At 42.2% G+C, this 13145-nt stretch overlaps 1 protein-coding gene across 1 annotated transcript in view; it reads right to left on the bottom strand.

The window, feature by feature from the left end:
* The window catches only part of DYTN (dystrotelin), a 51884-nt gene that overhangs the window by 33883 nt on the left and 4856 nt on the right, over positions 1-13145 (bottom strand). The window contains exons 3-7 of the mRNA XM_019445267.2: positions 11845-12046; positions 9968-10053; positions 9351-9451; positions 4706-4777; positions 4047-4210 (exon numbers count right to left, since the gene is read on the bottom strand). Of these exons, the coding sequence (XP_019300812.2) occupies positions 4047-4210; positions 4706-4777; positions 9351-9451; positions 9968-10053; positions 11845-12046 (625 nt within the window). The remainder of the gene's footprint in view (positions 1-4046; positions 4211-4705; positions 4778-9350; positions 9452-9967; positions 10054-11844; positions 12047-13145) is intronic.

Here is a 13145-nt window from a genome sequence, read left to right as displayed (position 1 = left end):
GGTATTGGGGAAAATATAGCCGTAGATAAAGAATTTAAAAGCAACTTTTGTGATATTTCTAGAACTCTGTCTGTAGGAAAGAAACACAGTGGACGAGGGTCTTTCCTTCAGCTGGAGTGTGGGGGAGCGACCACCACATCCAAGCTTCTTAACACATCAACACTGCAGTCCTTCTTTTATGAACAGTCACACCCTTAAATCTCCCATGGTCAGCAGGAGAGGAGGGTATCTTGAGACCCATGGGAAGGAGGGGTGTTTCATAATATGGTGATATCAGGGAGGTCTGGTAAGGCCTCATAGTTACGATTTAGTGACTTTTGACGATATTTGAGTGGAATCATAGTGTTTGTCAAAGATTGGGGATCTACACTTTTTTTTTTTCTGATATTTTAATTCTCTTCTCCAAACACAGTGTAGGTGGCATAAAAGCTCTGTCTTCTTCATCAATGACAATAATAAGTGAGGGCAAAGTGACAGCTACTCCTTCTAGACTGGAGATAACACCCTCCAGCTCACCACAGTCCCTACCTGGCCAACTTCTCACATATAGACTACGTGCCTAGCTCCTGTAAACATTTGAGTTTTCAACCCCTCCCTTGCAAGTTACAGAAAAAGAAATATGACCAGACCCCTGTGCTCTTCAAATTTCATGTCTTGCTGTAGAGAGATGATAGGGAAGCTTGTGGTCCTAACTGGAAAAGTTAAGCAATATGTGATTATGCACCAAATGCGAGGCATGGAAGGCAAGTGCTGTAGGAGGGAGAGAGGGGGAGACCCCTGTGGGCTGCGAGGTCAGAAAAGTTTTCATGGAGGAAGTGTGCCATTGGGCTCCAGATCAACGAGGATGAAGTTCCAGATAGAAAGGAGTGGGGTAAGGAGGCCAGAGCCAAGAAGGAGGGCTTAGAGCACATTGAATCTATCAGACCCGCTGGTTATTCTGAAGAACAGAGGAATCAAAACTTGGAGTGCTCCTGAGGCCAGATGGCAGAAGGTCTTCTGACCACAGTCCTTGGAAGGCAGAGCAGAAGAATGTAAGCTGGGTGAGACCGACCGTCAGCTGCCCTTGTTCACTGCCTAACCCTGACACCTCGTTCCATGATACAGGATTCATAAACAGCATCGAATGGCTAGAATAGTAACCAAGGTAGCCATAATAGTTCCAATGTTTTGGAACACTTACTAAGGGCAGGCACGTATACATGTGCATATGTGTATGCAATACATTTACATGTATTGACAGTTAATCCCCATGAAAGTTCTTTGAGGTAAGGCATTCTTATTATTCTCATTTTTTCAGATAAAGAAACTGAAGCAATCAGAATTTAAGCAACCTGCACAGTTACACCACATCTTGGTCAGAGGGGGAACTAGGCTTTGAGCCCAGGGATACCGCCTGAATGGACAGCCAGCTGTTTTTATCCCTGGAACAGACCGCTGGTACAGGAGGCTTGAATTTGGACGCACACCCCACCATTACCAGTGACCTTGAAGTGGGAACTTAAGGTCAGATGCTTTGTAGGATACCTGGTGCACTGAACGTTTTCAGTGAACATGAGACGAAAGAAGTTAAGTGAATGACTTAGTTTCTTCACGAGAAGAATGGGACTGGTAAGCCCTGCCTTCTTGGCCTGGCAAGGTTTTTACAAAACTTTGAAAATGATTCAACATGCAGAATTGGGAAGATAACTGCTGTTTGCGTGAAACGTATAACATGATATTTTATATAAAGATTATTTGATGAGCCACCTGTACTGGCTACTTTATCAGCATTACATATGGCTGCAGTCGACTCATCGAGGACAATACACTGACCCTAACCTTGCATTAGTCCCTTTATGCTCAGAAGCTACCTACAGGTACATGAGAAAAGGCGTAGTTTTCTACACCTTTGTAGAAGGCATAGATCCATCCATCCCTGATGAGATGGATCTGTTGGTGCCTTTTACCAAGAGAGAACCAAGTCTGCGTTTTCCCCCAATCTCATCCCAACCTTACATGGCTATTACAGAGCATAAATACATTACATCCTGCTAAAATATAACACTGGCTTATGAACAATCTCTGATCTTTTTACCTCCTCTTTATAAGGTTGAGCTTTTGCCTCTCCCTGTTACCTCCAGATCTGCCAACACTTCTGCTTTAAAATGACCTTCTTCATCTCACTAAAACTTAAAGCCGCGAGGCTATTGCTGGAGTTTATGAGAGCCAAAAACACAAGCTGAAGGCTGGGACTGTAATACATGCAATTTCTAATAGACTCAGAAGGTTATAGATAAAGTGAGTCTAGCACTCTGTTGGCTCCAGCTCTCCTTCTTTTACTTCTAAAGAAACCAAGGTCCAGAGAGGTTAATGGCCTTGGGCAAGTTGCTCAGCCATCTGCATATATGAGAACTGTACATTGCCTCGGATGTCTAGAAAGAAAGATGGGTTGCACGGAGGCATTTCTAAGAGGAAGCTTAATTTCATTCTCAGTAGAAAGTGACGTAGTCTCAACTTTAGCGTATGGCCCTTTTTGCTTTCCGCCTTCGTATGACCTGAGCCACTCAAACTCTTTGAGACTCCTTTGTAAAACAGGATTAATAATATCTGCATTGTGTTACACACAATAATTTAAAAACATTTCTGTGTAAAAGTTGTGTTTTATATAACTGCAAAGTGAATTCTGCCCCTGGGGGGAGTGCAGGACATGTGTTAACCACTTAATTAATACTTATTTATTGGTTGCATATCACATGGTACATCATATTCATGTTCCTCCACTGTCCAATATAAAAGGAGTTTGTTTTTCACTGCAATATGGAGATTTCTTTGGTTTGGTTTCCAACAGTCCTTCCCATTTATAGGTTTTATTGTTTAAAGTACAGTTAATCATGAATGAAATTTCACCATGTACTCGGAATTCTCTGCAAACCCAATTCATTTCGTTGGCAAAACTAAAACCTGATTTCCAGATTGGCCGGAGACCCAGCAGATGTAATTTATACCCACAGGGAGCATGCTTACTGTCTGGGCTAGTAAAGATCTGCAAGTATAGGATGAGAAGAGGAACAGAGTCCCCAAGTCCTCACTCCTGCCCCTCTGGACACCCCTTTCTTTGACTTGTTTTTAGCAACTGGGTTTTCTCAGCAATTCAGTCCTACCCCCGCCCCTTCAGCACCTACCTGTGTTCATTCACCACGATAATGGCATCCCTGTGCTTGGCCTAGACCTGCTGCTTTCCTTCTTTCCTCCCCAAGTTTTCAACCACTTTAACTTCACTTCTTCATTGTTTTATTTACGGGAGACCAACAGCACCCTTTTCCCTAAGGTGGGGTTCTGACTTTCATCCTCAAAGCTTTGGAAAGATCTGAATGTCCAAACCTAGCTTCCAAATCTGCCCTTTCCTCCAGGCAGAGTGAAGACTTGGTGTGAGCTGCCCCCACAAAACCTGATTTTATTCCTTTGGATCCTGAGCCCTTGTTCCCAGCTTTCTGCACTGGGAGGCAGTATAGCATCATAGTCGCAAGGCAGAGACTCTGGATTCAGTCCGCCAGCATCTGCTACTTGCTAAGCATGTGCAAGTAAGTCATTTATCTTCTCTGCGAATTGGGGATAATAATGCCACCTTGGATAGAGGTTCTAACAAGTCCTTAAACGAAATGGTCCACGTGAACCACTCAGCCTAACACTCAACAGTTCATAAACTATTATTATTACTGTAATTCTTATAAATAGCTCCCAAATACTTAAATATTTAAGCTAAATATTTAAATTAAATTTAAATATCTCTTTTGTAACAAAAGAAAACACATTCTCCCCCTAAAGAAATACAAATGTCTATTGATCAGACTGTGTTAGTGGAAGAATTTAATACTCCATTAATTACAGAAGATAAAATATAATTTATTGTCAACCAAGATCCCTCATGCAGAAAATTACTGACTAATTTTCAAAATATCAACTGAGTTCCAGATCTGTGAGAAGGACCTCAAAAGGAATCTGGAGAGACACAGCTCTACTCTGAGACCCATTTGGAGAATGACCGTCTGCGAAACACTGATGAGTACCTCAGTCCAGTGATTGGGAAGTTCCTGCAGATTCTACACCGAACAGGGTGAGTGACCATTTCAGTGGCAGATAACCGATAGCAGGTTGGGAGCCACAGGAGGATGGGAGGCTCAGACTGTAACCAAGAGAGGAATTTTTCTTCTTTGATTGTTGGGCTTAACACCTGAAAAACAATGGCTCACTTAGATGTGTTTCCAGCTTGACTTTGGTCTCTAGTATAGATGCAAATGTATTTTCATTTTCTTTTCTGGCTGTTTCTGTCAGCTCTGCCCAAGACGTTTATCACATGAAAAGTCAGAGGCAAGTTTATACCTTTTTTTTTTAATGTTTATTTTACTTATGTTGAGAAAGAGAGAGAGGCGGAGAGAGAGGGGGAGAGAGAGAGAATCCCAAGCAGCTTCCTCACTGTCAGCACAGAGTCTGATGCGGGGCTTAATCTCCCAAACCGTGAGATCGGGACCTGAGCCGAGATCAAGAGTCCGCCGCTTAACGAACTGAGCCCCCCAGACGCTCCGAGGCAAGGTTATATCTTGAATTAGGTTGTCTCGGATGCTGTGTGGAGTAGCAATTCTGTAATTTGAACTGGGCAGCAAACTTGTCTGCCCCCAACTCCCGGGGATCTGCCCCCAAGTCCCAGGGACAGTTGCATCATACTCACCCCTTGGAAACAGCTGCGGGTGGCACTTTCCACAGAGCACAGAGCACGACTCTCCCCTACAACAGTTGGGATCTACAAGAGGCAAGAAATCCCCATGTCAGTTGTGAGAAAATAGAGAAGTAGGTGACCACTGGAATCAGCACTTCTGAGTAGAGGTGCTTACAGCCACGGGGTCACAAGTATTTAGGGTCTGAGACTGGATGAACTGCCTCAGTCCAAGCAGATGAGAAATCTGTGGGTTTTGTGCAATGTCTGAATGAGGACAACGAATGAACAAGTGGGAAAAAGTGGGGCTGAGAGGAAGGAGGAGGGCAAGAAGACAGTCTAGCAATTGGGGCAATCCAAGCACGGCTGTCGCTGTTTCACTTCTTATGATCCCAATCCAATTATTTTCACCTTTCTTTGCCCTCATTTACTTGTGAATCGCATATAACAATGATACTGTATTAATATTCAGAGCGGTTTTAAGGAAAACCTTTTAAAACACTTTCATGGCATTTCAACAAACACCAGTTTCTGGGGTAGAGCAGTAATCATCATCCTTGTTTAAAGCAAGGGGCGATTGAGATTTACTGTTTTGCTCAGGGTGAAAAAAAAAAGTGATTTAGCTGCAGAACTGAGATCTCGCTTCAAGACTCCTTACTCTGTTGAGGGGTGCTCACAAAGCTTTGTCCTTCTGACTTCTGTTGTAGGTGTTCCAAGGGCTCTGTCTGCACTGCCTCACTCAATGGTTTCCACCTTTCAATCATGATCACCAAGGGAGTTTAACTAAGGGACTAAGAACCCCTTGTGACTGCCAAGATGGCCAGGGACTTGGTTCTGACATTATCTATATGCACAAATACGTGTACCTGTCACCTCCATTTATGCCCATTTGGTCACAAGTCCTAATTTCGCGTCTGATGTCTTGTACAGCACTGGCTGTCAGGAGGCATCGCCTGCAAGCTCAAAAGTAATTTCAAAGACCCCCCTGCTGAGTCCATCAACTCGAATAAACATTCTTCTAATCAGGAAAGTGGCACTTAGAACCACTTTGCTGACAATTAGCCAGGCAGGAGTCAACAAACATTTTCGTAACAGCGACAAGATGGCTGTACTTTAAATTGATAATAACCCCGTCACCAGCTGAACATAAGTAACTGCTCCCTACGTCATTTGGCCTTTGTCTGAAAAACTGACTCATTGGCCATACTTTGGCCTATAAGTGCTGATGAACTAACTGGAAAATTAGTTGGAGGGTGTTCTTGAGCCCTGAGAAAGGGGGTCGACCTCATGTAAATCAAGGGAAGGAGATCAGATGGAGCCGGCTTGCCAGCTCTGTGATTCTGCCATCGGCCAAAAGAAAACTCACTTCGGTAGGAGGCTTTCACCTCCACATTTTGGCTTTAAGTGTGTGTGTGAAAATTGTCTGGATTCATTGTCCATTTGACTAATTTCTTGCAGGTGTGCTATGGAAGATTCCATGTGGCTAGAAACACTAGCAGAGGCAGAATGCCACTTGAAATGATAATTAGGATCCTTAGGGGAGGGGTTTGAATCACACAACGGGGCCTGGAATTTTCTATGGGAATCCATCTCTGAGTTCTTAATGGAAGTCAATGGGATGATAATTTGCTATGCAAATTTCCATCTTCCAAAGACTTCTCTCAGGAGCCTACTAAGGCACCGGTGGCAGAGAGAGCATTGCTCGAGCTGCCATTTCAGCAGCTCATTGACCTCAGTTGAGCCTGGAACAAGGACAGAGCTTTAGGGTTTGTTGGATACGGTGCTAGCCTGGGGCAAGCTACAGTAGCTAGAAAGTGAACACAAGGATTTCTACGGGAGAAGGAAAATGCCCCTCAGTCCACCTACTTTCGTGACATCCACCTAAGCCCTCCAGCCTTACAAGTCTGCCTGCAGAAATGGATGGACAGACTCTTCCAATCTCCCCGGCTCCCTGTTAGCTCGAGCCCTGAGATGTGAGGGGTGTTGGGCTAGGTGCCTCTGCTATGGCAGATATGCCTAAGGGTCAGTGGGATCCGTGTGCCACAATCACCAATAGCTATGCCTGAAGTTTAACCTTCTAAATTAAAAACAAAATCATTACTCCATTTAAAAAATATGAACCTATTGACTATTACTTGGAATTTCCAGAATAAACTAAATATTATCATGATCAATATGAACCTAAGATATTAAGACCAAATCAAATCACAGGTAATTTTGGATAGGTTATTCTGAACCATACTCCCTGTCCTAGAGTTCTAATAATCTTCCTCTTTACCCACCCCCTTCATGACCTTCCCCAGTTCAGAATTCTTGGTCCTGAAGAGTACCAGAATATGCCACCCCAAAATGTGCCTCTTTGGCATATGGATTATTTTGAGCTAAAGGCCATTGAAAACCAGCAGATGCAGGAAAAGCTCTAAAAGCAGGGCACAAGTTTTCCTTTTGTAAAGAAAATGTACATTTATTTATAAAGGAAATTTTCGTCTGCCAAGGGTGTCTCTCTTTCCCTACCAGAAAGAGGAGGGGTCTTAACAACTCTGATCAATGGACAAGGTACTGACTTAAATCCGCACAACAAACCTTACTAAACAATCAGAGTTTTCCTGGTCACCTTCTCATAACTTTCCTTCTCCACCAGGAAGCCCAAAACCCTTTCCCTTTGTTTAGCTTGAGATTATATGTAAGCCTGAATTCTAGTCATCCCTTTGAGTTACTCAGCACTGGGTACTCCCATGTGTGTGCACCGTATACATGTTAATACATTTCTGTCTGTTCTCCTCTTGTTAATCTGTCTTTTGTCAGTCTAATTTACAGGGCCCCAGCCAGAGAACCTTACAATGGGTAGAAGAAAAGATGATTTTTTTCCTCCCTTACAGGGAGGAAGGGGACCCAGGAGGGAGACCCAGGAGAAAAATGATAGAAAGCCATTTAATGGCATCATAGTGCAGAAAGCCTAATGTGGGGATTTTACAGGGGCTGGAAAAAAAGTAGAACCATTCTCGAAATGGGTAAAAGTTACGCTGGGAGAGCAACCACTTCCACAGAAGACAATCTGGAGTCTGCTTAATCCATTTGTAGAAGTTCTTGCTCAGACACATCATTTATTATCAGTTTAACATTTAAGTAACATACTTACTTTAAGGAGGTTCAATTCCCTCACCTAGCAGGGCTAAAAACAGCAGTACATTTGTACATTCTTTAAGCACAGGAAATGATGCAAATGTTAACTATTTGAGTATTCAGGACTGAATTTCATTTATACTTTCATTAAACATTTGTCGAAGGCCTTACTACCAGGCACTTTTTAAGCCATCAGAGACGTGAACACGAATGCAATAGAATCCTTCCCCTGGAGAAGCAGCCTAGTGTGGAAGCCACATATCTGGCAATAAATGCAACGAAATTTGACAACAAAGTTATGCACAGGGAGTTAAAGAGCTTTTAGTGAGGGGGTGACTAATAATCTAAATGACTTGAGACATGAACAGTATTCGCCAAGGGAAAAGAGACGCAGGCTGTTGGAGATAGAAGGAACCACACAAGTCAGGCATGGAGAACTTGGTACATGTTGGGCAGAGTAAGGATTTTGATACAAAGGAGTGAAATCAGTGTACAAAAGGTAAGAAAAAATTAAACACTATGGAACAAACAGAAGAAACCACTGGATATCTTTTCGATGGTCATTCTGGAACCTACAGAGACATGCATCATTACATATCATGTGACTAGGTTATTTTACAACTCTGTAGAAAATTAAAGTTAACTTGTAGTAGAAACCAGATTGAAATACAAATAATTCTCATCTATAGACATGCAAATAAATTCCATCCTGATTGATGACCAACCTCCCCCTCGTCCCCCAAAAGTCAATCTTTCATCCACTTGCAAATTCATTTTAATATTCCTTATCTATCATTTTGTTTGTTCTTGGGCTATTTCTTTTAACTACTTGTAACATCTTGCTGATGCTTTCTTTCAATTAACAAGTTAAATACATTTTTTGGACACATGTTCATTTTGTATTCCTATAAAAATCATGATTTTATCTCTTTTTGAAAAGAGAAGGATTGGGTCAAATCATGAAAGCTTTTCTTTTGTTTTTCTATTTCATTTCATTTCATTTCATTTCATTTCTTTTTGTTTTATTTTAAGAGAAAGAGAGGGGAGAGGGGCAGATGGTGGGGGGGGCGGGGAGAGAGAGAGAGAGAGAGAAAATCTCAAGCAGACTCCATACTCAGCAAGAAGCCTGACATCAAGAGTCAAAATGAAGAGTCAGACACTCAACCAACTAAGCCACCAAGTTGCCCCAGAAAAGCTGTTCATATGATGCTAAGGAATTTAGGCTTTGTTCAATAGACAGGAATGGCCAAGGAGGAATTTTAGGCACGCGGGTGACATTTGCATTTTGGAAAGTCACTGACAGCAGGGTGGAGGCAGAGTTGGAGGGAGGAGAAGCTTGAGTTGGGGAAACTAGTTAGGAAGTGATTGTAAAAGATTAGGCCTATGCTCAGATAAGAGCAGTGGCTATAGAGGGGAGGGATTGCATGGAGAACTACATTAACATAGAATTGACACAGTAGAAAACCATATTCCTTAATAACAAAGGTGGCTAATATAACTGGAACACATTTAGAATTCTTAAGTATTGGAGATTTACCTGCTGTAGATCTGTTAGTAGGTTTCTCAAAACCCTTCGAGTCATGCGTGCCCCAGAATCATAACCTCCCCTGTTATTTTCTGCATAGAGCTGAAAAAGAGCTAGACATACAAGGAGAAAAAGAAATCTTTAAATTGAATACTTGCGATACGTCTTCGAAGAATATGTGCCTTGAATTCTAAACAGTTTATTTGTAGGTGTGAAGGGAAACGGAAAGGAAAGGTATATTTCTTGATTATTTGCTTGCTGTTTTGAAGGTTTCCCAAATTAGATAATACGATGACTAATGAAAAGCAATTCACATTTCAACCTCTTGATAATTCAGCACATCGGCGATGAAGACCAGGAGGCTGGAAAATGGCGATGCGAGGAGAATCCCAGTCTTTAAACGAATAATAACCACTTGTGTTTGGATAATTCCCACACGAATAAGGAGCAAGAATAACAAAGTTATGAATAATGAGAACATATAGATGGACATCTTGAAAACTTCCACCGCGCTGAGGACATATCAAATAAGAGCCACGTGGCAGGGAATGGGAATGAGTGAAGGAGACAGTGTGTTGGAGATTTGGAGGTCACTGCACTCGATACATCCAAATTCTTATGTATGTTACCTCTGTATTTCGTAAGAGGGCTGTCCCCGCAGAGAGCAATCAGGGCAGCAGCCACAGGTGCCAGCTTGAGCAAGCCCGTTCCCGTGCTGCAGGGCAACAAAACACAGAGACCAGGATGGGAAAGGCAGGGTGATTCTGGGTGACGTGGGTTATAAAAACAATCACTATGAACGGACGCTTCTGACCTTGTGTTCCAAGTTCACATTTTTCATGGTCTGTTTTCCGCTATTTAGATTTTTGACAGAGTAAAACTTGACTTAAAATATTTCATTATTCGTTCATTCATCCATTCATTCATTCATGTGCCCAACAATTATTTATTGGGTGCTTCCTCTGTGCTAAGCACTGTACGAGGCACCAGGGAAACAGGGATACCCCCTGTCTTCACGGAGCAGGCCGGGTCACGTCCTTAGGATACACATGTCTGGAAACCAAAGATACAAGCACAAAAGGAAGACAAAAGGAGCAAGCATTTATATACAAAATCCACCAGTTCATGGGCCCTCACGTAGAGCCTAATTGTTCTTGGCTCACTGGCTTCACAGTTTCAAACCCGCAGAACAATGTCTCACGGGTAGGAGGATTTCTAGAGGCAGGCGTTGATATTAGAAACGATAGTCGAAAGCATAATGTTTAAGGAATCTGAAATAATGAAAAAAATAGCTTGAAAACATGTTGCTATATTATTTATGCAATAAAAAAATAAATAACAAACTGGAAAAGGAAACACTGTTTCCTTTTGTTTAACCATTTTCCAGATGGTTAAACTGTGGTTGCCTCAGAAGGCGGGATTCAGGGTGACTTTTCTTCTTCTGTACTCTTTTCTGTACTTTCCAAATGTTTAATATTTACTATGATTTTTAGAAGTCCATTCTACAGGATGAGGTCAAGACCAAATAAGGTAAACAAAATGAAGTGGGACAGAAGAACGGTGGACCCCAGAGCCAGGGAAGCACACACATACCTAGACACACACACACAGACATACACACAGACACACACCATTTACTTGATGGCATGCGCAATAAAGCCTTTGACATGGTCTAAATTGGCTTACAGGTGCAATGGACTGAATGTTTGGGTCCCCCCAAAACCTGTATTTCAAAATTCTCACTTCCAATGTGATGAAATTTGGAGGTGGGACTTTGGGGGGTGATTAGTTCATGAGAGTAGAGCTCTCATGAACTGGATTAGTGCTCTTACAAAAGAGAATTCAGAGAACTCCCTCACTCTTTTCACCACATAAGGACACAGTGAGCAGGTAGTCCTCTGTGAATTAGGAAGCTAGTCCTCACTAAACACTGAACTGGCCGGCGCCTTGGCTTTGGACTTCCCAGCTTCCAGAACCATGAGAAACGTTTGTTGTTTAAGCCACCGGTCGGTCTACAGTACGTTTGTGTAGCATCCCAAACAGACTAAGACAATAGGTTAGCCACCCACACACAGGTTATTCAACCTTAATGCACCTGAGAAACAAAACAAAACAAAAACTGATCATTGCTTACAAGGAAATGAGCAAACAAATAAGCTACCAGGAACTCAAGACAAAAGTGTGATTTTTTTTTCCGTGTATAGGCATACAATCACCCTGGCAAAAGGTGTGTGTGTGTCTAGAGTGGAAACGAGTTTGTGTGAAGCAAAAGTAATGTGGATTTGTTTTTTTTCCCTTTTTGCTACCCCTGGGTCTTTTGTATTAGTGAAACTGATAAACGTGTGCTTCTTCGTTCCTCTGCTGAATGAATAATACATTTGCCGACAACAAAGAAGCCTTCTCATGTATCAAACCTTAAGCAAACCTTAGACAACACCAAATGGTCACTGACCAGTGGTGACTAAACACTGCCCTTGAGGTCACAGTGTGACCTTCACATGCTCACCTGTCATACATCGCTGTGAGAAGGCTCAGAGTGAGTTCTGAAGCTCTGGGATGCACCTGTCCTGGATTTTCCGCCCTGACTCTCTGAAACAGCTCCTGAAGAGCCTTAAAGAGTTGCTGCACAGAGAGGGGGCTCTCTCTTGCTTCCCAGAAACTGTGACGTAGGAGGATGTGCTGAATCAGAGAGCTGTCCATCAAGTCCACTGTAGGAAGCAAACGAAAAGTTGTCTTATTTTCCAATAGGAACAAAACCTTCATATAAAGGCTTCAAATAAAGCAAATGTCATCTAGCATTTAATTAAGACTTTTTTAATCGCAGCTCTTTTCTTTTTTTTTTTTTAACGTTTATTTATTTTTGAGGCAGAGAGAGACAGAGCATGAACGGGGGAGGGTCAGAGAGAGGGAGACACAGAATCTGAAACAGGCTCCAGGCTCTGAGCTGTCAGCACAGAGCCCGACGCGGGGCTCGAACTCACAGACCCCGAGATCATGACCTGAGCTGAAGTCGGCCGCTTAACCGACGGAGCCACCCAGGTGCCCTGGCAGCTCTTTTCTTTAAAAGGAATTAGATACGACCACTATTTGGATGCATATCTCTTGTGTAGAATTCAGGCCCTATTCTTCTGATAGTAGATTTGATTTTGGAAAAGTGTATCTGTTAGTACAGCATTGTTACCAGATTGTTGCCAGCATAACCTCTAGGATGTTGCTTTATAGAATGAAGTTGAAAGGGGGAAATGTGAGAAATTTGAAAAACAGCCTTCCAAGGAAGTTAGGGCACTGTGCTGAAAAGTGGCGAAAACATTTTTATACTCTTTATTAAATGAATTGAGTAAATTTACCTTTTGTGTTCAAATATAGTTTTCCATGTCTGCACCTTTGCTGCAGAAGGAATATTGTGTTAAAATGCAATTGCCTAAGGTAAAAAAAACAAACAAACCAACCCGTGATCTTTATAATAAAGAGCAGTTGCTGAATTATGAGACTCTTTAAGTCCCTTCCTTGCCTCAGTAATATTTCTTTTTGTTGATCTCCCTTCCATCGGTATTATTATCTAGGGAAGGCACTTAATAAAGTTGCTTACAAAAAATAATGGTTTATTTCTTATGTTTTTTTTTTTTACCACCTCCTAAAAATTTTACAAGGCAATGAATTCAAGGAAGAATGAAATAGAGCTAACCCTACGGTTTCTTGCCGACAGAGGATAACAGACAAAATTAATAAACACCCACTTGCACCATCTGACAGATGATGTCAGTGGCACCCAGAGCTGACATTGGCATTGAAAATGCTCCAGTGTGT

Source organism: Panthera pardus, unplaced genomic scaffold (assembly GCF_024362965.1).
Source record: "Panthera pardus isolate Hobbes unplaced genomic scaffold, ASM2436296v1 HiC_scaffold_10, whole genome shotgun sequence".
NCBI lineage: Eukaryota > Metazoa > Chordata > Mammalia > Carnivora > Felidae > Panthera > Panthera pardus.
Note: the sequence above shows the minus strand (reverse complement) of the source record. Positions and strands in the feature narration are given on the sequence as shown.